This window comes from Heteronotia binoei, chromosome 13, assembly GCF_032191835.1.
Source record: "Heteronotia binoei isolate CCM8104 ecotype False Entrance Well chromosome 13, APGP_CSIRO_Hbin_v1, whole genome shotgun sequence".
Lineage (NCBI taxonomy): Eukaryota > Metazoa > Chordata > Lepidosauria > Squamata > Gekkonidae > Heteronotia > Heteronotia binoei.
In genome coordinates, this window is record NC_083235.1 from 44,290,180 (window position 1) to 44,316,161 (window position 25,982).

Here is a 25,982-nt window from a genome sequence, read left to right on the forward strand (position 1 = left end):
TCTGAAACTACACTCAAAATCCTCAGGGAAGTTGCCAACTGAAGACTGCTTCAGTAGCTACACCTGAGGCATTGGGTTGTCTGTCTTACGATGTGTGTGGGGGTTTGAATAATGAAACGGATGTCAGTTTTGTCAGCTGCGCAATGGATGTTGTGAGAAAAATATGGAGACTCATTGATAGCACATTTCTGTAGTGAAATACATGAGTATTAAAATGACACTGATATGCTCTCTGTAAAACTACACTAAACATCACAGCATATACGTACCTATAGCGTGTTGGGTTGTATGTCTGGAACAGAGCTAAGTATCTGCATCTGAATTATGTTTAGTGGAAATGTCAAATGTAATTTTGGCATTGGGTGCAAGCTGGAGCTCTTGGCCTGTAGCTCACAGTGAGTGCTCTTGAAGGAACAAACTATCAAATCCCACCCAGCTCAAGACTTCTTACCGTTTATATTGGGTTGTTTTTTGTTTTGGGGCATTGAGTTCCTACAGGGGAGAAAAGTAAGCTATAAATACTTAAATACATGAAAAGTGTTTGAGTCACAGCTGTGGAGCCTAACTTGGAGGTGGGGTGAGCTGATGTCTTATTAGGTCATCTTCTTAGATTAAGCTTCATTAGTGGCTTAAGTTAGGCGGAATGATGATAGTTGTAGAGTGTCATCAATCCACATGATACTTATAGAGTAAGATACACCTGTAAATTTAACAGAGGGAAGGGAGAAAAGAATGATGGGATATGCATGTGTTTGCATGCATACACACAGAACGCACAGTTATTAGCATGCATATGTTTGTGTCAGTTGGGATAAATGCTTAAAAGTTTATTCCAAAGACTTGATAGAAGACATTAGAGGGGAGAAGTTAATGAAAATGTATGGGGGAGGGCCTATATAGCTTTTACTTAGAGTTCTAGACACAAAAAGCAACAAGGAGGACAAATTGTTTAAGAACTAGGTCATAGAGGTAAACTTAAGGAGAAGGCAGATGTTTAAAGACAAAGTTTGTGCTAAAAGTGAAAGAGGGTGGAAAAGCCATTAGAGGTTTGAGGGGGTGGGGTGGGGGTGGTAGGATCTCATGATCTGAGCAGCAAGGGAGTTGAATGATATTTCCAGAGATCTGGGTAGGTATTTTTGTAATGTATGTGGCATCTACATTCAGGGCCGGTGAGTGGGATTAGGCAGGGTAGGTGGCTGCTTAGGGTGCTACCCCGCCTGGGGGCACCACCAGGACCCCTCTTACTCCCCTTGCCACTTCCCCAGCTGGGAGATGCTGCTTGGCCGCTGCACTCTTTGAAGGCTTCTGAATAGTGTGGTGTTTTAGCGGCGCCCAGCCGCTTTCAGGTTGAAAGCGGCCAGGCGTCGCTAAAACACTGTGCTATTCAGAGGCTTCCAAGGAAGCCTCCAAAGATCTCGGCGGCTGCTTTCAGCTTGAAAGTGGCCAGGCAGTGCAGGGGGAAAGTGGCAGTGCACCGCCCGTTGCTCTCCCCCCCCCCCATGTGGCCCTGCATGATAACATCACTAGTGACATCATTGTGTGGGAAAAAAATTGAGAGGAAGCTGGCGGGGGGGGGGGCACAGCGCAGGGGTCTGCCGGGAGCAGCAGAACCCCTAGCGCCAGGCCTGTCTACATTTTAAAAGTGTGTCTCCTTTAATTTGATATGCCATTGTCTGCTCAAAAGTTACTGTGTTAAGGAAGAGGAAGGGAAACCACTATATTTGAGTCCAAGTAGTAAATAGATGTGCTTCTACCTTTCTAAAACAGGTGCTTCGTGACCAGGGCAGGGCTGCTGTTAGTAGGAGAATCTCAGAGAACAGCTTTTCATCGGAGGACCTTGACTTCAGTTCTGGAGAAAGAAACCACAACGCCTCAGGTAGGCAAGATTTGATACTATTTAAGTTGGAATGTTCTGCAGGCCAATTTGGTTGTAGAAGCCATTTATTTATTTTAGGCAGTGTGTGAGTGGGACACCTCCTCCCCTCATGCACACAGACTCAGACTTGGGGTGTTTGAGGACTGTAATGTGGCTTGCCGCTCATACCTCAGAACAGAATAATTAGCAGCTGATGCTGATGTACTCGAGTACTTGTGGTCTTCACTCCTGCATGCAGCAATGTATCTGTTGTCTTTTTGGTGATGTGTACTGTTGGAAAGTGACAGTAGTTCCTGAAGTCCTAAAATGTGTAAGGAATATGTACATTACAAGGAGTGCTGTGAGTTCACACCATTCACAAGCTTGGGTTGTCTCCGTCCCATGTGAAATATTGCACGGATGGCATTATGTGTGCACATGTGCACGAGAAGAAGCAAATTATATTTGTGTGGAATTTTGTTGAGGGAAATCCATCTCTCATTTAAAAATGTTCAGCTTTTCCCCATGTTGGCAGGTAAACCAAGAACTCTGAAATGCACCAAGTGCTACTTGACAGTTCTCTGCTTGCTGTACAAATTTTGGAGTAATATAAAAGCCTCAGACACTGTTTGTGTTTTCTTGCAGCTTGTGGGTGATGATGTGTTGCCAACGGTTTCACTATCCAAAATGAATTGATGCAAGAAAAAAGAAGGGGGAGGGAAACAGAAACCTACTATCATTTTTAGGGTGAACACAAGACAATTTTCTGAGTAGAAGATAATGTAAAATAAGGGCATGTCCAGTTGCAACCGTGGCATGACTCCATTTGGGTTACAGTCAGTCCTGTTGAATAGTGCCAGGAAAATTTAAAGCCCAGTCTGACTAGCCCAATCTAGTCAGAGCTTGGAAGACAGGCAGGGTCAGCCACAGTTAATACTTAGATGGGAGACTCCCAAGAAGAAGAAAGAAGAGTTGGTTTTTAATACCCTGCTTTACTCTACCCAAAGGAGTCTCAGAGTGGCTTCTAATCACCTTTCCTTTCTCCCCCCACAACAGACACCCTGTGAAGGTAGGTGGGGCTGAGAGAGTTCTGAGAGAACTGTGACTGACCCAAGGTCACCCAGCTGGCTGTGTATGGAGGAGCTGGAAATCAATCCCGGTTCTCTAGATTAGAGCCTGCCACTCTTAACCACTACATCACAGCTGTCTCTCAAGGAAGACTGGGGCTGCTGTGTAGAGGAAGGCAATGGCAAACCACCTCTGCACATCTCTTTCCCTGCAAACTCCATGGTCCCAAGGTTGCTGTGAATCTGTTGCAACTTGATGCCACTCTATTCTTTTATGGGCATTGGTAAGGCAGGGGGCATGAAGAGAAGCTAACTCATGCTGCTGCCTGTGCTTCTTCCTTTCCTCCCAATGGTTCTTTTAAAAGCTGTTTTCTGCAAGCTGGGCTCTCAGACAGGAACAGAAACGAAGTGGTTTTGGAGGCAAAAGCTTGGGTAACAGAAGGGTTCGTCCCCAGCAATTTGGTTAGAAGGGATTAGGCAGTGTCCTAACCCTGGCAAAGAAGTCTGCTGCTATCACATCCACTTTGATCGATGGTTAGCAAAGGATGCTATGGAACCTTGGAAACTGATCTCCTCTAATCCCTTTAGGTGTGATAATCCTATCTTGTCTAGGAGGAAGGATTTTTTTTAGCCCTTCTGGTGGCTCTCTGCAGCCTCGATTGTTTTAAAATAAACAGTCCTTCCAAAATGTTTGATTCAGTCTTTCATGAAGCATATGCCGCTGTCTGCCTTGCTCTAGGTCATCTTCCATGCAGCTCTCCGACATCCAGCCCAGAGAGCAGGAAAAACCAGGAGACATCTCGTTTGCCAGAAACGTCAGTCAAGGATAGACTTGCTAAATACCAGGCAGCTGTATCCAAGCAGGGCAGCGCCAGCAATCAGTTGGTAAGTTCCTCTCCCCCCCCTCCCCTTCCTATGTCTCTAGCTGTTGCTTTTCCAGCGCACTTTGCCTAGGAGACGTTTTTAATGAAAACTGGCTTGTTAAAAGATCTATTGTGGGTTGAAGAAAAATGAGAGAATTCATGTTCTTTTTGTGCATGTGGTGAGGGCAGTGGGAGGGTCTCCTGTTCATCCTTGGAGAAGATGGGCATTCTGTGCAGTAAAGCTACTGAACAAACTCTTCCATTTGCTTCTGGAATGCCACTGTCTGCTTGCATGCGTACAGCACCTTGCCTCTCAGGGCCTCTGCATACAGTAGGCGCTCAGCCTTGCTAACCAGCTGGGAGCTAAGGGAAGCTGGGACTAAAAAGTGATGTGACTTGCCCCAAAGGTGATGTGACTTGCCTGGCCAACCCCCTTTTTCTTCCCACCCCCACTTTTCTGGTTCATTGGCATGTCCTTTAAATAATTGTCTCTTTTTCCTTCTGTGTATGTTACCTTGGTCTGTTAATGCTGTTTCTGTTGTACTTGATCTGTATTTGCTAAATACACGTTTGAATAGGAGTCATGAACATGGTAAATATAGAGCAAATATTTAAAAGGTTATGTCAGCCATGTTTTGGTTCTCCCTAACCAAGTGTTTCCATAATCCTCTTGATAGTGGAGGCATATTTTCTTATTGACTACGGTGCTGGTTGGCAACCAAAAGTTTAGGGAATTGGACATCAGCTGTGAGGCCTTTGCAACTCACTTCACAGATAAAATCTCGACTCTCCGCCATAATCTCCCAGCAACAATTGACACAGTACGGGAACTAGAAGCCTGTTGTCCGTCTTCGGGTCCCACATTGGACCACTTCAGCCGCCTCTCTCAGGAGGATGTGGACAAGATCCTGGCTGCAGTGAAGCCCACCACTTGTCCTCTGGACCCATGTCCATCCTGGCTGGTTAAAACAGGCGGGGAGGACATTCAGGGGCCCTTAGCTGAGATTGTTAATCTCTATGCCAATAAAGGGATTTGGATTTGGAGATTGTTAATCTATCCCGGTCATCAGGTGTTTTTCCAGCTAAGCTTAATGAGGCAGTGGTTTGCCCACTTTTGAAGAAGCCATCTCTGGACCCATTGGTCCTAGCCAATTATCGCCCAGTCTCAAATTTACCATTTCTGGGCAAGATAATTGAGAAAGTGGTGGAGGAGCAGTTTAAAGCTTTCTTGGATGATACATCTGTTGATCCCTTCCCGTCTGGCTTCCATCCTGGTTATGGGGTGGAGACTGCTCTGGTCGCCCTCACAGATCACCTTAGAAGGCACCTGGACCAAGGTGGGTCGGCGCTGCTACTACTTTTAGATCTCTCTGCAGCATTTGACATGGTCGACTGTGATCTAATGATCCACCGCCTTGCCAACATTGGAGTCCAGGGGGTTATCTTACAATGGTTTTCCTCCTTCCTCTGTGGTCGACAAAGGGCGGCGATCGGCGAGAAGACCTTCCTGCATCACTCACTAGAGTGTAGTGTGCCGCAGGGAGCTATTCTCTCGCCGATGATGTTTCACATCTATATTCACCCCCTTGCCCGGATTGCCAGAGGTTTTAGGCTGGGTTGTCACCAGTATGCAGATGACACCCAGCTCTATCTGCTGATGGATGGCCACCCAGACTCTGCCCCAGATCATCTAACCAGGGTGCTGGAAGCAGTGGCCGGTTGGCTGCAATTGTGCCGACTGAAGCTTAATATGACTAAGATGGAGGTCCTGTACCTGGATAGGGGGGGACCAAGATCGGGGATCCAGCTTCCCACCCTGGATGGCGCATCTGTTGTGCCAACCCAGAAGGTGAGGAGCTTGGGTGTGATACTGGATGCCACCTTCTCTGTGGAGGTCACAGCTGTTGCACAGTGTGTCTTTTTTCACCTCCGGCAGGCCAAACAACTAGCACCCTATCTGGTCCCTCGGAACGTGATTCATGCAACAGTCACTTCCAGGTTAGACTACTGTAACTCGCTTTACGCAGGCTTACCCTTGAGGCTGATCTGGAAGCTACAGCTGTTGCAGAATGTGGCAGCATGATTGCTGTCTGAATCGCCAGTACGGGCGAGCAGTCGGTCGATGCTGCAGTCTGCACTGGCTACCAATTGAGTACCGGATTCGCTTTAAGGTATTGACATTCAAAGCCTTGCACGGCCTGGGACCGGCATACCTGCGGGATCATCCCTCCCCATATGAGCCCTGGAGGTTGCTACGATCGGCCAGTCAACACCTTCTCACCATCCCTGGCCCAAAGGACGTCCGGCCTGCCTCGACCAGACCTGACCTGGTGGAATCAGCTCCCGGTGGAGGTTCGGGCCCTCCAGGATTTGTTACCATTTCAAAGGGCCTGTAAAATGGAGCTGTTCCATCGGGCTTATGGCTGAGGCAGACGGGCGTTCTCTCATTTAAACAGGCCCCCCTGCACCGACTGCATTGTGCTGATTTTTTGAAACCAAGATAGCCGGAATTTGAACATCTAGGTTGGAACAAGCAAGCCGAATTGATCTGTTAATACCATCTTTGTCGCCCTACCTAATTGTGTTATGACATAATTGTTTTAATTTTAAACTGTTATACCTGTTTTAATTGTTTTAAATTGATTTGATTGTTTCAACGTGTTGGAAGCCGCCCTGAGCCTGCTATGGGAAAGGGCGGCCTATACATCTATGAAAATAAATATAAATAAATAAATAATCCCGGGTTTAAAATGGCAAGGACTGTTTAACAGTAGAGTACCTAAGAACAGGGACAGCCCTGCCACTGGGCAAATTAGACAATTGCTTAGAGCACTGACCTTCAGGGGCACCAAATTGGGCACTCCTCAAGTGACTCACCCTGCTGCCACTTGGTCTGCTGGGGGAGATCGGGGGCACTGGGAGACAGAGTGCACCTTCTCATGTCTGGTGCCTGGCCCGGCCACCTAGGGCTTGGCAGCAGCAGCATGAGCGCCGAAGCAGCGGCAGCAGCTGGCGGGGCTGCTCAGATCTCCCACAGGAGGAGGAAGAGGAAACCAGCCACTCTCCCAGCCCCTTAATCCTCCAGCGCTCCAGCCCAGCCATCCCCAACAGTGGTGCTCAGAGTGGGGAGCTTGACTGGGGCAGTTGGGATCCACAGGCACCTCCAGCTAAAGCAAAGTGCCTGCCTGCCTCTTTGCAAAGCCCGAGTCAGCGATGAGGAGGCACAGAAGGTGGTTGAGAACGGCCAGAGCACAGCGAGGGAAGTGTCTGAAAGCAGCTGCTCTCCCAGTCCCAGCTGGTGAAGGAGGCAGCAGAAAGAACTGGAGGCTCAGCCCCAGCTTTAGAGGAACCACATGTTTAGCTGTAGGTGAGCATCACTGAGTGTCCCAGGAGCCAGGTGAGGGGGTGTTACAGAGGCAGGAGGGGTGGGGGATGCCACATGGATGGTCAGGGGAGATCAGCTCACGCCCACCTCTTGGGAAATCGATCCTGACAACGGCCTCGAAATGGACAGAGTAAGAAAAAAGAGAAGCCCCTCTGAGCATGTGCAAGGGGTGTTTGCTTCCTCACAGCAGAAGGCACACTTGGTCTCCAAAGGGTTTAGAAAGGCTGCTTTACAGGAGGCTTGAGCCTAAGGAGGCTGAAATTCTATGCACACTAAGGCTCAAGCTATATGAGAGACATACTAGAGCAGGGGTGGGGAATGTCTGGCCCAAGGGCCATTTACGGCCCTTGAGATCACTTGGTCTAGCCCTCAGAGATTGCGGGGCCAAGCCGAGCCATGTGGCAGCATCTCTGGGGCCTGGCTGACTGATGAGGATCGTGGGGCCCAGCTAATATGCTAGAGGATGTGGTCTAATATGCTAATGAGTTCCTGCTGGGCTTTTTCTACAAAAAAACCCCCTGGACCTAGGCATTTGCCTAGGGCGGAGGTCTGGGGGAGGGGGTGTGTGCCAAATTAGGCTCTCTCCACATGACTTCAAATAGAAAAATGATTATATGCATTGATTCTGCCAGCCTGAATTGTTCTTCCTCTGCGGAGCACTGTTTTTTAGTTGATAATTTTGTATGGCCCGCAAATGATGTTATAAATATCCAAATGGCCCTTGATAGAAAAAAGGTTCCCCACCCCTGTACTAGAGGATCAAGCTATATGCGAGGCATCTTCATCCCTTCCTAATGGCTCTAGAGGTGTTTATCAACTTTCTGGGGGGGGGGGTTGTATTTGGGGCTAATTTGTTCTTCGGGGGATCAAGCTCAGCAGAAATTTAGGAGGAGGAGGAGCAGGTTTCTTATGGAATGCAGGTTACCGCTGGTAACCCTTGCCTCCTCCAATTTAGGCAGAAATTATTTAGCAACTCTGGATGAATTTCCACAACATTGTCCATTGGTTGAACTACATTTGTAACTGGATTTCTCTGTGTGGGACAAGCCAGGTGTGTTTGCAGGCTTTTCAAGAAGACAATGGACAGTGCCTCCCCCCCTTTTCTAGGGTTGACAGGAAGCATCCATTGGGAATACATAAAGCCCTTCCTGCTCTTCTCAGCCAGTTAAAAACAGTAGACATCATAAAACCAAATGTTAAAATAGGAACAAAACAAAAAAGTGCAGCAGACCTCCTATAGAAACAGCACTAAGGATCAATAAACCTTTAAGAATCAAATTAAAACAAGCAAAACAATAATGTGACGCAATAAAACAGTTTCAGGTGTTGGTCTGAGGCAGCAGAGCAGAGTTTGAGTCCAGTGGCACCTTTAAGACCAACAGAGTTTATTCTGGGTATAAGCTTTCGTGTGCATGCACACTTCTTCAGATACATTGAAACAGAAGTTTCCACCCATTACATTACATAGAAGTGGCTGAATAAAGGCTGCCCTCCCAACTTTGTTATTTCAAGGAAGTCTCCCAAACAAATACTTGCCAGAGTTGGCTCTGCTCAGCTTTTGAGATCTGACAAGATCGGCTTGCCTGGGCTATCCAAGTCAGGGAACAATTTCAAGCTTTGTGCTTTTCATTTTTACCACAATGCATCTGTGTTTGAAAATTGGTTATCGGGGGGAGGGGGTGCCAGAAGTTAGCCTTGCCTAGGGTGCCAGATACTCTTAGGCAGGACCAGCCCTAGCCTAAGAATCATCATGTGCTTTCTGCAGAGACACAAATGCAGAGCTTGCGTAGAGTAATTGTGCTGTATCTCTGCATCAGGTGACTGGGTAATGCAGTTGTCTTTGCAGTAAAAATGAGGCAGCATTAGATCATTGAAAACAAAAAGGCCCAAACAGTAAATCTTGCATTCCTATAAGCCAGGGGTGGCCAACGGTAACTCTCCAGATGTTCTTTGCCTACAACTCCCATCAGCCCCAGCCATTGGCCATGCTGGCTGGGGCTGATGGGAGTTGTAGGCAAAAAAAACATCTGGAGAGCTATCGATGGCCACCCCTGCTATAAGCCTTTAATAGTGCTTTTTTGGAGCAGCCCAGTAGTGTGCCTTGCCGTAGCCAAATTGACATAAAGTCAATTAAATTGTAAATTGGGAAGTTAGTCTTAATTTCTGCCTTTCTCTATTGAAAAAAATCTCTGAAAATTCTTAGGCTTCTCAGATCTGTCATGAATGAAGCTGTCTGCACCTTGCTGTTGGAACACTCAATGCTATAGCACAAGGACCTCTCTGTGCCATCTGCAGTTCTTATGCTCCATTTCAGTAATAGAAAGGAATTTAATGAGTAATTGCACCTTGTGTAACAAATCTGCTTAAGTGCTAAGAACCAGCTCTAAAGCTCGCCTTTCTTCTGTTCTGTATTCCAGTTTTCTAGCTTCGCCTACTCAAATGACAGGTGTCAGCAGTTTTACTGGCTTCTAAAGAGCAAGAGAGCCAGTGGACAGCTGCTTATTGCATGAGCATGCCTAATACTGTGGCTGACTGGTCTGAAGTTAAATGTCCTGTTCCTTTAAGAAAGGCTTAATATGTGGAAATGAGCAGCTAAAGCTTTTGATGGCGTGGCGGTAAATATCATTACCTGGTAAATAACAATCCATTAAGCCTTTGTTAAAGAGACGTGATTTTTTTTCTCTGGGCTAGTTGGCGATCTTAAATTGTCTAGGCATTAATATTGGCAAGTACCATGCGCCTGGACTTAGAAGGTGTTACATGGTAACCTAGGTGGATGCTTGTTCTAAAGGGAAAGCAGCTTTAGGAAACAGACTATTTTGCTTGCAGTGACCAGGGGTCTGGATTGCTTTCTCTGTCCACCATTTGTTTCACTGTAGGTGACCCTTCTCTCAACTCTGCCTGAATCAGGCCCCCAGAGGGCTCCTGTCAGGCCCTTGAGCAACTGGCTGTCATCTGCTTCCTTTTCCCTCTCTCTTGCTCCCTTCTGCATTACAGCTTGCTTTGCCAGGCTTGCTCAATCGCACAGGAGCTACAGAGCAAAACCTCTATTTTCTTTATTGACTGAGGCTGCTCCCTTGGGGAGGAAGGGGCGGGGGGGGGGGAGGAAGAGCTTGCTTTGACAGGCTATCACAGTTGCACAGCAGAGCTGCTGAGCCAAGCATTTCTTGCTTCTGTTGGCTGAGGCTTCTCCCCCTCCTCATCCCCTAGGGAAGGAAGGAAAGGGCCAGAGCTTCCTTTGTCCAGTTCCCTGGATCCCATAGGAGAAATACAAAGAGCACCTTTAAGATCAACAAGTGCTAATGTTTTAAAGCATGTTTTATTTTAAGGGTTTTGTTTTGTTTTTAAAAAATCTTTAATTGTGTTTGTGTCCTTTATAAATTTTATATCTCTGCCGCCTAATCTTAAATAGGTACACACATAGCCTGGCCCGACATGGCCCGGCTTGACATGGTCTCATTTATGTCAGATCCAGTCTTCATAACAAGTTTGACACCCCTGCCTTAAAGGCTAACAATTTGCCACACCATAAGCTTTTGTGAGTCAGAGCTTACTTAATAAAATGCATGGGATGAAGTGAGTTCCGATTCACAAACAGCTTATGCTGGAATAATTTGTTTTCATGGTTATAACATTTCTGTTTAGTTTTGCTGCAGTGTGTTGACTCCTCCTTTGGGAGCAAATGACATGGGTTGGTTTTTTCTGTTTGCTTCTTTTTTTAAAGCACACTGTGTGTGGTCCCCCCCTCCCACCTGTCAAAGGAGAGTGAACTAAAAAAAAAATCCAGTGAGACTAAAATGAAACATGCCACGGTCCTTAATTTTTTTTCTACTTTGAGTCTGTTCTCTGCAAGATGATATTGCTTAAGTAATCCCCTCACTTGACAGAAGATTATCTTATAAAAGGCACACACACACACACACACATCCTGCTGTTTTGCTGTGAGAAGGGATGCATGTTTCTTTGATGACCTGAATGCTAATTTGTGCAAAAACTGAACAGCTGGTTTGGGTCAGAGTGCAGTAGATATTTCTTTTGTTGTGTTCCTAATGAGTAATGTCTGGCAGTTTTAAAAGATTATAGAGGTAAGTAGTAAGTGTTTTAATGTAGTGGAGTTTAGGAGCCAAACCGGACATGAGCAGAGAGCTCAGTGTCTGGACAGAGCACCCAGCAACTTCCCTTCGTTCAGTGTGAGGCTCTGAGTACTGTGGGGAGGGCAGGGCTGCATTCCCTCTCTTTGCCATTGGTCTTTTCCAGAGTCAATGATGCTGATTCCATAAACCGATTTTACCGTAGAGTTTTGCTCCAAAACTAGAGTGTTAGTGATGTGATGTCCCTTCCAGGTGATAGCATGTCACCTTTTTGGACAGCTGGGGGCGAAATTTCCCCACCACCAGCCAGCTGGTGGCAGCCCTTCAGTAGAAGGGATCATGTAGCTCTTCCAGAGATGTAGGAGGGGAAAGCTTGCCACCAGCCCTCAAAGCAAGGCGTCACTGAAATAATTTTTTGTTAGATGTTTGTGGCTTTATCACACATGAGGTGACTACAGGCTGCTTCTGACAATGGATTCTCAGTAATGAAGGTATCATTGCAATTTGGGGTCAGTTAGCAGTTTTTCTACATGCCAGTTTGGCAAGGGTTTTTGCCATCTTGACATGGAGCAGGGGTCCCTAGGGGTGTATGGGTGTGTGGGAGGTATTTGTATAGTTCCTGCATTGTTCAGGGGGTAGGACTAGATGGCTCTGGAGGTCCCTTCCAACCCTATGATTCTGCAATTCTCCTCCAGCAGTGGAGTGTGTGGTGGCCCCCTTTAAAAAGTGGGAGAACAGGCAGGTCCTCACTGTGGCAAGGCTTCCTGCGTTCACATTTGTACTGTTAATGTTCCTGTTACTTCATCTTGGCTAGTGTAGCACTAAAAGGCAAGTGACTTCCATTGCTGGAAAGTCAGCATGATCTTTATTACTCTTAAAAGCAAACACAGTAAAAGTTTCTTTATCGTGCACTCATGGAGAATAGTGGTTGTTGTTGGTTAATCAGATGTGCTGGATACTCAAACTTATTGCTGTACTCCATTCAATACCACACCCAATTGCAGTAGCCAAGCCTCAAGTCATTGGGAGTGCCATGGCAACATCTCCCATGCCTGGCAGGATTCTTCTCCCCCCCAGCCATGGACCCATCCTACAGAGCAGACAGACAAGTGAGGCAGCTACCTGGGAACCCTCCAGCAGAGCTGGCACCCAGTAGCTTGAGGCACCCTTGAGGGTGAAGGAGAAGGAACTGCTTAAGGTTAGTGTCAGTCTCAGTCCATAATCAAAACAATGCTTGGAGGCATCAAGCAGAGCAGCTGGAGAGATGGAAATGGGCTCTACCAATCCCTGATGAAGCAGGGATATGGTTGCTGTGGGGGAGGAGCTTGTTCTCTGGCTGATGCCTGCTAACTGTGCATTCTGGGAAATCAAGCATCAGATAAAACTTTTGCTGTATATCAGAATTAGGGTTCCCAGCCTCCCACCAAGAGTGGAGTTTCCCCCAATTTCAGGGCCTCCAACCTGCCACCACAGAACTAGCTCACGGGTGGAGTCCTGCCCCCCCAAAACACCAGCACACCACATTGTCATTGCATTAGGCATGTCACCTGGAAGTGACATCGCACTGGGCACATTGCGGGGGGACACTCTAGCATTTGGGGGGAAACTCTATGATCATAATCATCGAGTTTTTCCCAGAGTGCTAGAGCATTCCCCCATTGCTTTTGGGTGATGCCTTTGTGCCCTGCCTGCCCCCTCCAGAGGCAGGTAAGACCTGACAACCCTAATCAGAATATTGTTTGAGTCCAGTGGCACCTTTAAGACCAACAAAGTTAGAATAATCTGGGTATAAACTTTCATGTTGGTCTTAAAGGTGCTACTGGACTCAAACTTTGTTCTGCTGCTTCCGACCAACATGGCTACCCACGTGGATGTATCAGAAGATTGTTACGGTTTTGGATATTGTAAGAGTTCTCTCTCTCTCTCACTCACTTTGAGGGGGGGGGGGGACTTGCTTAATGCTGAATCTCATTTGCTCCTTAACTGCTGTGTTCTTTTTTACTCTGTGTACTATATGTACACACCATTCTCAAACTTTCCATAAGGACTAAAGTATGCAACATTCAAGTGCTTTGTCATTCTGTAGAATGAGATTCGAACCAATGAAAATGAAGTCAAGAATTACAGTTGTGAGCTGAAAGAAAATTGGCCTCCAAGCGCTGAAGATTTCTTTCCACAGCAGGATGGGGAGAAGGTAAGCAGTGGTTGTGTTGGCTGAAGATCAAAACAACTTCATTTGGAATGAAACTGCTTGAAGAAGCACACCCAGAACATAGTAAAACCACAGCATCTGGAAACTGAATTTTATCTACTGATGCAGATTATTTGTAGGCTGTTTCTAAGGTTCTTTTTTAAGGTTCATGGAAAACAGAACTGAATTTTAGACTTAGTTTTATCTATGAAGTGTGCTTACCAGGATTCATGCAAAGTCCGCTAGGAGGTTTTCCTGTACAGACTCCACTGAAAACAATTGGGGTATCTTCTTGCACAGAGTTCACTTGCTTCTTGTAATGAGACTTCTTGAACAGGAGAATTTTCTAACAGACTTTGTCTATTCATCAGCTTTGAGCAAGTCACGGAAACCAATGCTTCCTGATCATATTTTTAAAAACCCTTGTCCCTTTTGTTGTTAAATGGTTGTTTCCAAAGTGGATTTTGTTGAAAATGGAGTATCTTCAGATGGAAAAATACTGTACAAATGCAAGAGACCCACAGAATGGTATAGTGCGTGTGTTTAGAGTAGCTAAAGGTTGGAAAAACTGAGTAATACCCTGTTCTTCTTGTCCTCCATAATTTAAACTTTGAAGGGGTGGACACTTTGGCTGCAGTCCACTGTGCATGTAAGCTGCTTAAACTTCATGAAAACGAATGGGATCCAAACAGGTTAACCATGTGTAGGATTGCAATCTTTGGTTCCAAATATCTTTATTCATTGTAAAATGTGATTTTTCTCCCATTTAATGGCATGTTCAATATTCATGCTTTCTTTAGTTTAACCAGTAGTGGTATAAGAATTGTGCTATTGATTTTAAAAATTCTTTTCTATAAAAAGCAGCAGTACTTGCTCCATTGAGCTTCCTGGTTTTTCTATGCAGTCTTTCACTTCCCTGTTATCCACCCACCCTCCATTTTCAGCATGATTTACAAAATGAAACAGACCATCAGCATTGCCTAAATTGAGTAAGAAAGCAGAGTTGCCCTACATTTTTAAAATTGGGGAACTGTTGAAAAAGGTTTCCAAGTTTCAAATGCCACTACTTTTGAGTAATGCACATGTGATGGCCTCACTCCTGGACAGCTGTCGGCAGCTTCCTAATTCTTCCTTGGGCAAACCACTGCTCTCCCAGGCAGCTCTTGTGAATCCTCAACTGGTAACCTTTTTAACTTTCAGGAAGTGACTTCCCCAATCAAGGTGAGCTTATCATTTCCCTCTTTGTTCCCTTTTCTGCAGCTGAATGGATGGTTTGAATAAAAGATCCTCTTCCTGATTACTTTTTTTTTGAGAGAGTGAATAACTTTCTCAGTTTATGGACATTCCTGTGGCTTTCTTCCCTATGGTGACTAAGTGCTTGTTTGATGTGCATGGAACTATGGTATACATGTGAAAAGTCAGACTAGAATGGCAGAGCACTGTGTCAGCACATGGGAGTCAAGACACTGATGTAAAAGAATGCATGGGTTAGCTTATCCTAACTGGATGTAGGGTGGGTAGAAATGCTTAACAGACCTAACAAGGTCTAGTTCATTTGCACATTTTTAGGTTTGCATGCAGAAAGCACTGCTCCTTGTCACTCTTCACTTGATGGCGGATCTTGGTACATGAGCACCTTCAGCATGAGCAGCTACAAAATGCTTACAATTTTGTGTTCCCAAAACAAAGCAAATTCACACAGGGTGTTATCTCAGCTAAAGTTCTTCCTTACTAATTCACATTTTTCATTTGATCAGAATGGGGCTTCCAATTGCTAGAGTGAATTAGTGAGATGCTACTGTTAATCTTATTATGGTGTATTAGTTCCTTAGCGTGAACATACTTAAGCACTATTTTATTTAATAGAGCCGACATCCCTGAGAGAAAAAACAACCCTCTGTGTTCTGAATCTGGCAGTGTTCCCTTGTAATTGCCCTGTATGTGAACCTATACTCAAAACCGTTCTATAACAAAGGCCTGCCAGACTGCCAAGGTGATAGATGGCAAATAACTAGAAGTGCAGCTTTAAGCAGTGTTAACACCCTTCTATGTCCATTGATGTTAATTGACCTGGAAGGGTGTAAGCCTAGTTAAGAGGGCTCTGTATGTTCCATGGAGACACAGACTCCACACAGATCTTCACTGCCCCCTCTCAGTGGAATAGCCACTGCTCTCTATGGGAATGACTTGTAGACAAGCCCTGTAGCTGGCACTTCCTCTTGACTTGGAAGTTTCCCAGTGGGGAAAACAAGGGATCAAAGTACAAAGAGCAATTTTGAAAAGAAGCTTTCTGATAGCCAATGCAGATCAAGAGTAAGTAGCGTTAAGGGAAACTGTAGACTGTATAGAGAAACAACTCTTGTACTGCCTCCAGGTGCATAGTACATACATCTGTACCACGTCACCAGCTTCTCTGGATTTGTAGAGGCAGTCAGCTCCCCTCCCATCCCCAATTAGAGTAGCCACACAGTGTGCTCTTAACTTACATAGCTGGTCTGGGGGTACTTTTAAGGTCACAGATGAACAGAGTAACAAATATTGTTCTAAAATTCCTTGTTAAGGAATGTAAGTGAACTCTTGCATGTTCCCAAATGCAGGTGTACAGTTGTTTCACTGCAATGAAAGTGGGGCGGGGTGGGGGGAGGGCAGGGAGATGTGCACATTAGATCGTTCATAAACTGAGAACAGCTCTAGCTTTGTTTAATACCCCCCAGAACTTTGCATACTGTTCAGGTCTTCTGGTGGGGTAGCCATTTTCAGCATGGTCTACATGTCAGCAGAATGACATGGTAGAATCAGCTATGTCACCAGGTAGGAGTCATATTTGAAATGCTTCCTGTGTTAAAAGCACCCTGCAAATAAAACATAAGCACATTAGGGGAGGGTGGTTCTAGCTTAGCTTTTTGTGTGCTTTTCTTATTTTCCACTTACAGGGAATTAAATTCATGGATTTTTGAAAAATGTGATCCCTCTCCTGCAATGTTACAGTCCACTCTACCATCTCAACTCTCTACTGCCTCATTACCACCTTCTTCTGCAACATGTTTAGTCAAAGACTTACAGTGTAATCCTATGCAGAGTTAACTTCAGTCTGAGCCCATTTAAATCCATTGATTTAGATTGCAGCATCTCTGGACAGGATTGTACTGTTAATCTGTTGCCACAGAAATGAAAGTTTTGTGGCACCTTAAATAACGGATTTAGTGTAGTATAATTTTTTTGTGGGCTTGAGTGCAGTTCTCAGTAAGCAAGATTTGTGTCTAGACTTTTTAGCCCATTGTTTATAATTACCCCACCCTCCCACACACATTTCCTCTCTATCAGAATTCTAGGTCCACAAGATTTTGTATAAAAAGTGGGCTTGAGCACATGAAAGCTTGTGCTTCAATTAATGTGTTAGTCTAGAGATAAGGCAAAAGTCCTGTAGCACTTTAAAAACTAACACACTGACAAGTGTTGATATTTAATGTTTTTCATGGCCAGCCCCTTTCAATTTTAACAAATTTGCAGTGGCTGTAAAGGATGGCAGCTGTCGGTCTCTATGGTTATAGAAAATAATCCTGGAAAATAAGTGAAACCTATTTCCTGAAGGTTTGGTAGCTAAAAAAACCCACTCAGAGTATGCTGCTCTAGAAGGTTTCTTGCTCGTTTGTGTAAGGGGACAGGACATCTGTGATATCCTGTATTCAAGTGGTGACTGTGCCTTGGGTCCTGAGCAGAGTTGCACAAGAGGAAGGCAATTTCCCTGTCTCTCTGCCACTAAAACCATGCATCTTTAGGCTAGTGGATCCAAAGGAGCAGGGTGGGGAGCAAACTGGGGGTCTGTAGCAGGCAAAAGTCTACCTCCCTTTCTCCTCAAGACAGTAAAGCTGTTCTGTCAGGAGAGGTGGGCCACACCCATGGAACTACATTTTTCTGCAATGTAATAAAATCTTTTAATCCTACCTGATTTTCTACCTAGTAAAGATTATGTCTTCAGAGGCATGTTACTGATGGGCCTCAGTACTAACATGGACAGACAGCTGGCACTGCTGACATCAAAACACTCCTGTTACCTGCTGTAGGGAGGGGCTGGAGAGAATTTTGAACAGCTGATGAATTGCCCCAGCACTGATAGCTCTTACATAAAATGACAGTGGCAAAATAATTAGGCCCGATAACCCTGCAAGCTTCTCTCCAGTGGATGCGAGAAGCTTGAATGGAAGAAGATGCCTGTGATTTTTGAGATAAATCTCTGAAAAGATGTAACTTGTATCTGGTAAGGCTGCTGTGGTGCTGGTATCTGAACACTGGGGTTTTTTTACTTTATGCACCATCACTTGCTCCTTGTCTAATTTGTTTTTTTTAAAAACCCCACTACCTTCACTTTGCTGCCTGTGTGTTTTTGATTAAGCATCTGAGCCCAGTTCACTAGATCGTATGTGTGACAAAAGGGTTGACAGTGTAATTTTTCTCCCCCAACCCACAGGTTGCCATAGGTGATGGTCTGAATTTCAGCCTCTGTGAAGATAGCACCAGTAAGTTTTTACTCTCTTCCCCCCTCCTCATTGCCCAGAATGGATGTACATAGATCACTGAGTATTTGTGTCTGGTTAAGGTCAGTAGTTACTCATCTTGAAACAGAAGTTTTTTTAGAGACAGTGTTGGTCTATTTGATCAGAAGTATACTGTCCAGTATGTAGACATTTGTAGACATTTTAAAAAGCCCTTGTACTGCGAAATGTATAGGAATCATTCAAGTTGTCTGGGGAAAGTGGGTAGTGGTTTTTGTTTTATTCTAAATGAGGTTCAAGTGGTCACCAGTGTTCCCTCTAAGCTGAGTTAGCTCACAGATTTTTAGCCTCCAGTTCACCCATTTTTGTCTTAGCTCAGGAAGGATGAGCTCAGAGCACACTAATTTATGCAGTAGCTTACATCTTTAATGCCAGTAGCTCACAACTTTAATGATAGTAGCTCACAAGGCTCTGCAACTTAGAGGGAACATTGGTGGTCACTTAGAATAATATGAGTAAAGCAATGCAGAGTGATTGTGAGAGTATCACAATAATAGGAGAGTGTATAGTAGAGAGATTTAAGAAACACGTATGAATGTAAACATTTGCGAGACAGAGGGAACCAATCCTAAGTGCGTCTCAGAAGTGAGTCCTATGTTGTTCAGTGGGGCTTTACTCCCAGGATAGTGTCTTTAGGGTTACAGCCTAAATGCCTATCTTCATTTGAATGGCTGGATCAAAAATATGTATATACTTGTATGTTCAGATAACATTATGCAACAGAATACTCTAAGCTGATGAGCAAGTTTGTACTGTGGCTGATATTTCAGGTTCCGTACAAAGAAGTAGAATGTTAGTGAAACTTGTAGTTATGAAGTCAGATGCTAATCTAGCATTTTAACTAAGGAATTGGTGCTCTTAAATAAAATATTCTGACTTTAATTTTTTACATGGGTATGCTTGGTCGGTTAGTAAGGGATTTGGAATAGGAATTTGAATAAAGCTGCAGTGACTAGTCAGTGAACTGATTAATCAGTGGCAACAGTATCCCCATTCACTGGACAGCCAATGCGTAAGTTAAAAATACGTTTATAATACAAGTACTTATAAAACTCAGGAATGCAAGTTAGGGGGCAGAAGCAGCGTTTCTCCTTCTCCCTCACCTGGAAGAATGCTTCTTCTATTTACATACATTATTTATAGCCTGCCTTTATCACGGGGACTCAAGGTGGATTACATACAGCGAGTCAGCACAATCAACAATATGGGACATTCAATAACCAATGCAGAAACCAGCCAAAAAACCCTGAAGCATAGCATAAGTATTAACATGATTCATGAAGCAGTGCAAAAATTACGTAAATGGGTCCTGTGCACAGCAGTATAGACCACAGTCCCAATCATTTATCCATGTTAGTTTGTGAACTGTTTTGTACAGTGCAACCCTATTACGTATGCAGAAAAGCCCTCTTGAATAATTAATTTTGCTTGGTTTGTGGAAAGCTAGGTGAGTGGGAACTTTCTGGACCTCCTCAGAAAGCCAGTTCTGTAAAATGGAAACCACACTGTGCCTCTGCACATATATAGATAATCTTTATTATTAAAAAGTTGCTTCAGTCTTCCATGCAAACATGCAAATTTAATTGATTGAATCATATGCAATTAGTCTGACATGGAATAAATTTAAGAAAATGAATAATGTTCCTTTAAAATCTTTTTGCTTCTTAAATATTTAAATGATGTACTTTGTAATCTCTTGAGGGCAAACATTCCATTTTAGGAATGCATCTCCATTCGGAATTTGCTCCTCATCGGTATAGCAGGACTGCTTCCACACAATGTAGCCTTCATTCTCTATGCAGTTTTCATTGACATTGTGGACGCTGAGGCATTTGCAATGCAGTGGAGCATCCATATTAATGTTTTCCTTCAGCTTTGTGGCTGCCCTTCTTCACTAGATGGTTTTTAAAAAATTGATTACCTGCTAGGTCACTATAGCATTTGAACAGTACTACAGTTTACTACAACAGTGTACCAGTTCTCGGCTTTCATAAAGCATAGGCAGGAGACCATTTACTCGTGTGTTGTTTTGAATTGGTGGTTGTTTTAAAATTATAAATGTTCTGAACAAACAGGACAACACAGAAGTGATCTGATGAAGATTCACTCAAAATAGAGTTTGGCTGGCAGTCCATCTCTTCATCATGTGTTAATTCCTTTTTTGAAATATCACACATTTTTACATTTATATTGGCCATTTCTGTGTGTTGCTCTTAATACACACACAGTTGCTCTTAATATATTGTTTATAATTTTATTAATTTAAAACCCACCCTTGTTCTTGATATACTGCCTTGTACTTTGTGCTGCCATTTTCCTCATCATTTGCTTTATATACTGAACTCTTATGGTAAGAGGCAAAGCATCCTTTCCACTTGCAGGGATTTTGCATTATTGCTGCCCTGACTGAAAATGATTGGAACATTGAATACAGTTCCTGGGGCAGATCTAGAGCTCTTCGCCCACTTTTTTTAAAAAAAATTCTACTCTCTGTATTTATGAAGATGTCCTCCACCGGAAATGCAGTGCTTATTTCCCCTGTTCTTTTCCAGCATCTGCTTGTATGTGCTTTAGATGGTTGTGTCCACCACTACCATGCATCTTGAAAATAGAAATTTACAGGTTGATGTTCTTATGAGGTCCCTTGGCTAGCATTTTCCCTAGCTAGGTCATCCTTTAACCTTTTAGTATATCTAGTTCAGCACTGGTTGTGTGTTTCATGGAAACAGCTTTCTTTGTGCCCAACTGTTGACTGATTGTTTGAAGTCTATAATAATCCTGGTTATTGGAAGGAAGATATGTTTTATTCTGAGCAATGTATCTGAAGTTACTGGGATTACTTTATTTGTAATAATTGCATTTTGTTGCCCACTTGGTTTATAGAGATGTAGTTGCTATTTTGGGGGGCATCTGTTACCAGTTGTGCCTTTCTTGACCCAAGATGTGAACTGAACAGTTCAGTTTTTAAAAAGAGATGCTAATAAGACTCCTTCCTTTCTAGATGGATTTAACTCCCAGAAAGAAATTGAAGCCCTGAGGTCAGTCTATGCCAAACAGAGTCCAGATTCTAAAACATCCAGCCAGCCAGATACTTCTCTGCCCAAATCAGTGAAGGTACAGTGGATTTTATTTACTAGGGGGTTTTCCACATGGAGACAGGCTTGTGTGATCTCCCTGTTCCTGCTGTTATACTGCAGTAACTATGAGGTTTTTTTCCATTGCAGGTTTCCCTTCTTTTTTTCCCCACCCCAGAAGTGCCCTCCAAGTGCCACAAAGGTTTTTAAAACCACAATTGGATATCTTTATAGTATTATACCATTATAGCAATCTGTCCATCAGATTCTTTGAATTCCAAACTTTCATTTAAAAAAAAAAAGTCTGCCGAGCCCCTTTCATTGCAAAGGTGGATTATAGTGGTTCAGGGGGAAGGGCAGAGGAAAAATTATAGATGGAGAGTCCTGTTTCTCCAGCTTCCTTGAAGCTCTTTGCTTAATTTGAAGCTATTGCTTACCTTGACACAGCAGCTGCATGCTGTCAAATAGTAACTGCTACTGTGCTCGTTATTTTAAGAATTTGACAGGCCTCCTTCTGCCCCTCTCCATCATGTGCACATAGTAGCCTGGCTCAACTAAAAGCTGGAATACTCAGAACCCAGTCCTTCTACACCTAAGCGATTCAGGGACTATACAGGTTCTCTTAAATGATAAGACTAACTTTATTTGGAAAACAGAGGAAAGATTATAACTGTTTGCATGGGAAAAAGGGAGCAGGGAATGATTTCAGGATGTAAATCAGTTAAGTAAGTCTAATGCAACCTGACTAAACTGGTTCCATAGCTTAATGGCTTAACAGTTCTTCATAGATTCTGAACTCTGTTGGCCTGACATAAGCCTATCCTGTGATAGATTACTTCCTTGCTGATGGAAGAGGAAAAGAGGGTTTTATCTGTTTTGTTATAATCATACCTTTTCACATGGATAGGTGCTCTGTCCCTGTTTCGGCTGGTGCTAAGCCAATTGGTTGATTCCTTTTAGAAGCAAACTCATATCCCTCTCTGTGGGGCTCTGTGATTTACTGTCTTGTTCCTGCATTGACTAGAGATGCAGTCTGCAGACCAAGCCTGGTCTTGGAAGCTGAAACAAGACAATCATGAGGACCAGATTCTCTGAATTCCTAGCTTCCATTTAAAAAAAAAACCCTAAAACACTGTTGCGGAAACATAAAGGAAAAGGCATTTCCATATAAGTAAAGGAACTGATTTTTTAAAATGAAAGAACCTGATTGACAGATTGTTATATCATTACAATGTTGTATTGATACTCATTTGCTGGTTTTTTAAAAAGCCCACCAATGGCAGAGAACAAAATGGACACCATGGGGGACTGGGTCAGGGGAAATGGTGCCTTTGCAATGGGACTGGGAAACTCTATACTTTCCCATCCACACTGGTGCATTCTGGCTTCACTGTGATCTTTTCCTCAAAACATCACAGTAAAGCAGTTTTGCAAATGATTGCAGGAAAGACAAGGAGAACCCAGGAGGTGGGATAGATTGAAGGGGGGGGGTGGAATTCTCACCTCAGTAGCATCGAAACCACAAAAGGGAGAGACTCTTAGAAGCAATATGTCATACAACAGAAATGCATTCACCACCCTCCTCCTACTCCCTAAATCAAAATGTTCAAAACTACACAACAGCCAAACTTTTAAACTTTTCCATGCTTAATTTTGCTAATTTAAAGCATGCAGGAACTTCAGAGAAGGAAAACAAAACCTTCTGTGTAACTTCATTTATTTATGCTTTAAAAATAGTTTCTAGGCCAAAGATCCTCTGGTAGAAACTGTTCTTGACAAATGTTGGTATAGTGACAGTGTAAGATCTTTTGGGTTATAGGAAGCTTTTAAGTGCATAATTGAAGGGAGAGAGATTATGGCTCCCACCAATGTTGAAATTTTGTTCTCAGCTGTACGATGAACTTACTTTGAAAATTTGGAGCACTTTAAGTCACCTCTGCCTGTTCTTTAATTGAAGAGGGCAACCAGCAAATCCAGTTTATGGTTATTCAGGGTTCTGTGACAAATGTTGCAAAATATGTAGGATTATAAATTTGAGGAAGATTTGCCTGTTATGCCTAGTACACCCCTGTTATCAGTTGGAAGTTTTCAATAGATAGTGTGAATATGGATATGGTTTTCATTTGCAAGTTTTCTCTGAACACTCTTCATACCAGCCCAGAGATATGTTTATAAAGTAGCCAATTGTCTTTTCCAGCTTCTGTTTCCTGCTCCTGGTTCCTAATCTCTACCTCCTGCCTTCTGCCTCCTTCCTTAATGTGAGCTCAACTGTCAGCTTTCTTACCTGTTTTCTCTTTTTATGAAATAGCCTTCAGCCTTCTGCAGTAGTTAGTGTTCATAGCATGCATTTCTATGCCTACATTTGTTTGTTTAAGGCACTTTTAACCAAAAGGACCCATTGCTAAAGTTTTCTTAAAATACGTATAGAACAAAACCTAAAGCCCCCGTTAAGATTGGTGACTTGGATCCTACTAGCTTCCCTGCTCCATTTTGCCTGATTTCCCCTCTTTTGTCCACTTGGGCCTCGCAAGAAATAGAAACAATTGAACATGTGCAAGAAATAGAAACAATTGAACCTTTTTTCTAAGATATCCTTAGTATAGTTTAGCCTGTCCTTTTGTCAGTAGAAGAAGAGCCCCGTGGCACAGAGTGGTGAAGCTGCAGTACTGAAGTCCTAAGCTCTGCTCATGACCTTAGTTTGATCCCGGCGGAAGCTGGGTTCAGGTAGCCGGCTCAAGGTTGACTCAGCCTTCCATCCTTCCAAGGTCGGTAAAATGAGTACCCAGTTTGCTGTGGGGAAAGTGTAGATGACTTGGAAGGCAATGGCAAACCACCTCATAAAAAATCTGCTGTGAAAACGTTGTGATGTGATGTCACCCCATCTTGTCGGTAGAAAAGATGGTAGGATGTACTTCAACAATGGCAACTCTGAACTGATTGAAACAATTGGAATCCACATACTACACCATACTTTGCCATCAGAACTACTTCTTGTTTGCAAAGGTTCTTCTAGGGCACATACATTTGCTGTAAATGTGCCAGTACAGTAGTGTCATGTTTGTAAATGTTAGGTTCCTAAACAGGACTGGGGAAATCAGTTTCTAAACATCAATCAGGTTGAGTGCTCAGGTTCCTGTAGCTGGAAAAATATTTTCCCCATGCTGCTCAAATATTCCCTGTGATTATTGGGGAAAGACCTGTTTGCTCTCATTTTCTCTCCTTTCCCCTTTCAAAAGCAGTTTCTCTCTGTTATGTATAAAAAGCCTTGTGTTACTTAAACTGGCAGGTTTACATCAGCAATTCTTGACCCATGAAGGTGATCAGAGCATCACAATATATTGGCTGTTGAGCTATCATCTGTAGATATTTTTGGGCTAGGTCACACATCCTATTTGCCAGGCATAATGGTTCAAGGTTTAGTTCAGGGGATTAGATTGCTGGTTGCTTTGGAACACTGACAGTAGCTTCTGAAACTGTTTCCCCACAAGTCACTTTTAGGAAAATGAGCCTGTAACTGTTAACTCCTGGTCTGAATGTAAAACATGTCATGAATGCTGCTTTAAGTATGCCCACTTGCTTGAGGGGCCAAATTCATTTATTCAGTCTTCCTCCTTCCTTTTCCTTGTTCACTATGTTTATGTGTGTATGCATGTCCTCTCTTTCTCTCTCTTGTGTTGTATGTGCTGGTAAAGACGTGATCAGCCTGATCTGGAAGCACCCTCACTGTGTTAATCCAAACATACCTTTCCTCTCTGGTGTCAAGCTTGGGTGCGGGGGGAGAGACCAAACAGTTCTGTACATTTACATGTAAGCCTAATTAGTGTGGGCTGATTGGCTGCCTGCCCATGACCAAGATCCCTCCTTCCTTTTGAATCCTTGTAGCAATTCTACATTTAAAAAGAAAATTTCTTCTTTTAATCAGGTGATGAATGCTCTAACACCTGTGCACCCATGTGGCATGTTTTTAAAAAATTGCTGACCAGCATTTGATTTGTTGCTAAGCATACATACCCCTTTTCATTTGTGGAAAAGCCAGTCTGGCACAACAGCAGAAGAATCTGGTGTGAGCTCTGTTTGTTGCATCTTTTTACCCGTAGACAGCTGTGCGCTTTCTGCTGATCTTGCATTCTCTTTCCCCATCTGCTGGCTTTCTTCAGAGGGACTGAAGATAAGTGCAGATGGTTGCAGTAGACTGGGGACATGATTTAGGTATCTGTTGCTCACTGCTCCATGTTTCTTTCTTATTGGTTTAATTTGGGACCACTTCCATAGAGGCTGTACAGCTGTTGGGTATGTGGAGTTTTGTTACTGGTCTTCTGGATGTTTTTGCCTGGCTGCAATATGGGGTTTGGCATGGGAAGGTGGCGCTGCTGCTGCTGCCGCCTCAAAGCTAAATGATCTTTATTTAGCTTTAGGGGAAATTTGACTGGAATTAACTTTCAGGGTTACCTAAAGAAAAGTACTAAGGTAGGAAAATGCATCAGTCTCATACATTCACTTTAATTCCCTTTTTCTTTCACCAGAAGTTCCAGCTGCCAGCAAAGGAAACATGCTTTGCGTGCAAGAAGACAGTTTATCCGATGGAGCGCCTCTTTGCCAACCAGCAAGTTTACCATATCAGCTGCTTCCGCTGTTCTTACTGTAACAGCAGACTCACGTAAGTCTCAATCATCTAGGAACCAATGGAATTACTCTGAAACAAATGTGTGGCTATCAAAGATTTCAGGTTTTCACGGCTGGTAACATCATTATGGTTTGTAGAATCTTTCGGGCTCAAGTGCCGTGTTCTACTGGAGAAAGTTTTCCTTCCAGACGTTTCGTTCTCAGCTGCGGAGAACATCCTCAGTGGCGTTGCAGCCAGAGCAGGCGCTCCACAAATGTGTGGCTGTCGTAAACCTGCTAT

At 43.7% G+C, this 25,982-nt stretch overlaps 1 protein-coding gene across 4 annotated transcripts in view; it reads left to right on the forward strand.

Annotated features, from left to right (window-relative positions):
- The window catches only part of LIMA1 (LIM domain and actin binding 1), an 85,711-nt gene that overhangs the window by 55,232 nt on the left and 4,497 nt on the right, over positions 1 to 25,982 (forward strand). For all 4 annotated transcript variants that reach the window (XM_060251953.1, XM_060251954.1, XM_060251956.1 and 1 more), the window contains exons 5-10: positions 1,768 to 1,876; positions 3,662 to 3,807; positions 13,348 to 13,455; positions 17,921 to 17,969; positions 21,007 to 21,119; positions 25,603 to 25,736. In XM_060251953.1, the coding sequence (XP_060107936.1) occupies positions 1,768 to 1,876; positions 3,662 to 3,807; positions 13,348 to 13,455; positions 17,921 to 17,969; positions 21,007 to 21,119; positions 25,603 to 25,736 (659 nt within the window). The remainder of the gene's footprint in view (positions 1 to 1,767; positions 1,877 to 3,661; positions 3,808 to 13,347; positions 13,456 to 17,920; positions 17,970 to 21,006; positions 21,120 to 25,602; positions 25,737 to 25,982) is intronic.